At 38.4% G+C, this 1,684-nt stretch overlaps 1 protein-coding gene across 1 annotated transcript in view; it reads right to left on the bottom strand.

Moving 5' to 3' along the window:
• ZNF569 (zinc finger protein 569) overlaps window positions 1-1,405 on the bottom strand; it is a 28,148-nt gene extending 26,743 nt beyond the window's left edge. Inside the window, exons 1-2 of the mRNA XM_012651605.1 lie at window positions 1,278-1,405; window positions 889-984 (exon numbers count right to left, since the gene is read on the bottom strand). Coding sequence (XP_012507059.1) covers window positions 889-984; window positions 1,278-1,311 — 130 coding nt within the window. The 5' untranslated portion in view covers window positions 1,312-1,405. The remainder of the gene's footprint in view (window positions 1-888; window positions 985-1,277) is intronic.
• Between the last annotated feature and the right edge of the window lie 279 nt (window positions 1,406-1,684).

Here is a 1,684-nt window from a genome sequence, read left to right as displayed (position 1 = left end):
AGTCAGGGAATTTAGGGTATTTGAAGTGTCCATCATTTTGATTATTTATCATTTCCATGTGTTGGGAACACTTCAAGTCCTCTATTCTAGCCACTTTAAAATACACAGTCTATGATTGTTAACAATATTCATTCTACTCTGCTGTTGAATGATACAACTTATACCCTCTGTTTGTACCCTTTCACCTACCTCTCTTCATCCCCCCTAACCCATCCACCCTTCCCAGCCTCTACTATCTATCATTCAACTCTCTACCTCTATGACATCTGTAGGGGATGGGCCTAGAAGAAAGGATGGATGGATGGAAAGAACATGAGCAAGGTGAGCTACATTTTTATACATTTATAGACATGTATACCTACCAGCCAAGTCAAAACACAGAACATTTTCAGGACTCCAGATTTCCTCATGCCTTTTCCTAGTCAACACCCTCTTGAGAGGTAACCACCATTCTGATTTCTACCACAATATATTAGTTTTTCCAGTTTTTCAACTATATAAATGGAACCATATGGTATATACTTTTTTGTTTCTGGCTTCTTCCACTCTGTTTGTTTGATCCATCCATGTTGTTGTGTGTAGCCATCATCTTGTTCTTATTCATTGTTATGTAGTATTCCACCATGTGAAATACTATAATTTATTCCTTTTTCTGTTAATGTTCATTTTGCATTTTTTTCCAATACTGGGCTATTTTGACAAATACTCTTTGTTTTATCCTTGATCAAAACAGACTATTAAACAAAGTTCACACCAATTGTCACTACAGAGGTCCATAGGATTCAGGAAAATAGCTTTCAAGAGCATCTCAGAGGGATCAACTACTCATTGATTAACCATTAATAGGGTCCTGACCCCTCCTTACCTGTCAGTTTCCCTCCCACTAACCTGGACAGTGTGTCCTTAATACTTCTTCCTCCAGCACCCATGGTTCTTCTTCTTGCTCCAATTTGAAAATCACATCAGGTTTGGTGAATGGATAGCCTGTCAAAGAGAAGTGACACAGATTTGGGCAAATGTACTAGGAACAAAGATCCACCCAAGAATTGAGGCTGCATAAGGAAATCAGGCTTTCTGAAGGACAGGAAAATGTGGCTTCTGGGGATGCTGCCCACTGATCCTTTGCTCTGAAAGCTGCAGCATGGACATTCACGTGAGCAGAGGCCTCTCAAGGCTAAACTCATTCTGGCATTTAAAAGTTCCACACATTTCAGAAACACTGAAGAAAAAATGTACTTTATTTCCAGAGTTTGAATTATACAGTAAATTACTCTTACCTACTGTGATTAAGTTGTTATAGTTTTCTAGCATTACATTCCGATACAGGTTCCTCTGAGCAGGATCCAAGTGCTTCCACTCCTCCTGGGTGAAGTCGATAGCCACATCTTTGAATGTCACTGTTCCCTGTAACAACACACTCCTACTCAATCTGAAGTTTTCCATCTTAGTTGATATGGACAAAACATACAGAACTTTGTTCTGATATTACTCAGAGGTTGTTAAAGAACTTTACCTGGTTTTATTATTTTCTAAAAAATGAAAAACATCGTATTAGCAACATTCTGTCAATTTATATTCATTCACTAATTTAGCAAGCATATATCTTTAACAACTACCATGGGTTAAAGAGGAGATCTCGGGCACCAATTTATACTGAGTGTAAAAGAAAGAGAAGGCCGGGCGC

Source organism: Propithecus coquereli, unplaced genomic scaffold (assembly GCF_000956105.1).
Source record: "Propithecus coquereli isolate 6110/MARCELLA unplaced genomic scaffold, Pcoq_1.0 Scaffold358, whole genome shotgun sequence".
Taxonomy (NCBI): domain Eukaryota; kingdom Metazoa; phylum Chordata; class Mammalia; order Primates; family Indriidae; genus Propithecus; species Propithecus coquereli.
This window is presented reverse-complemented; position numbering and strand designations above follow the sequence as displayed.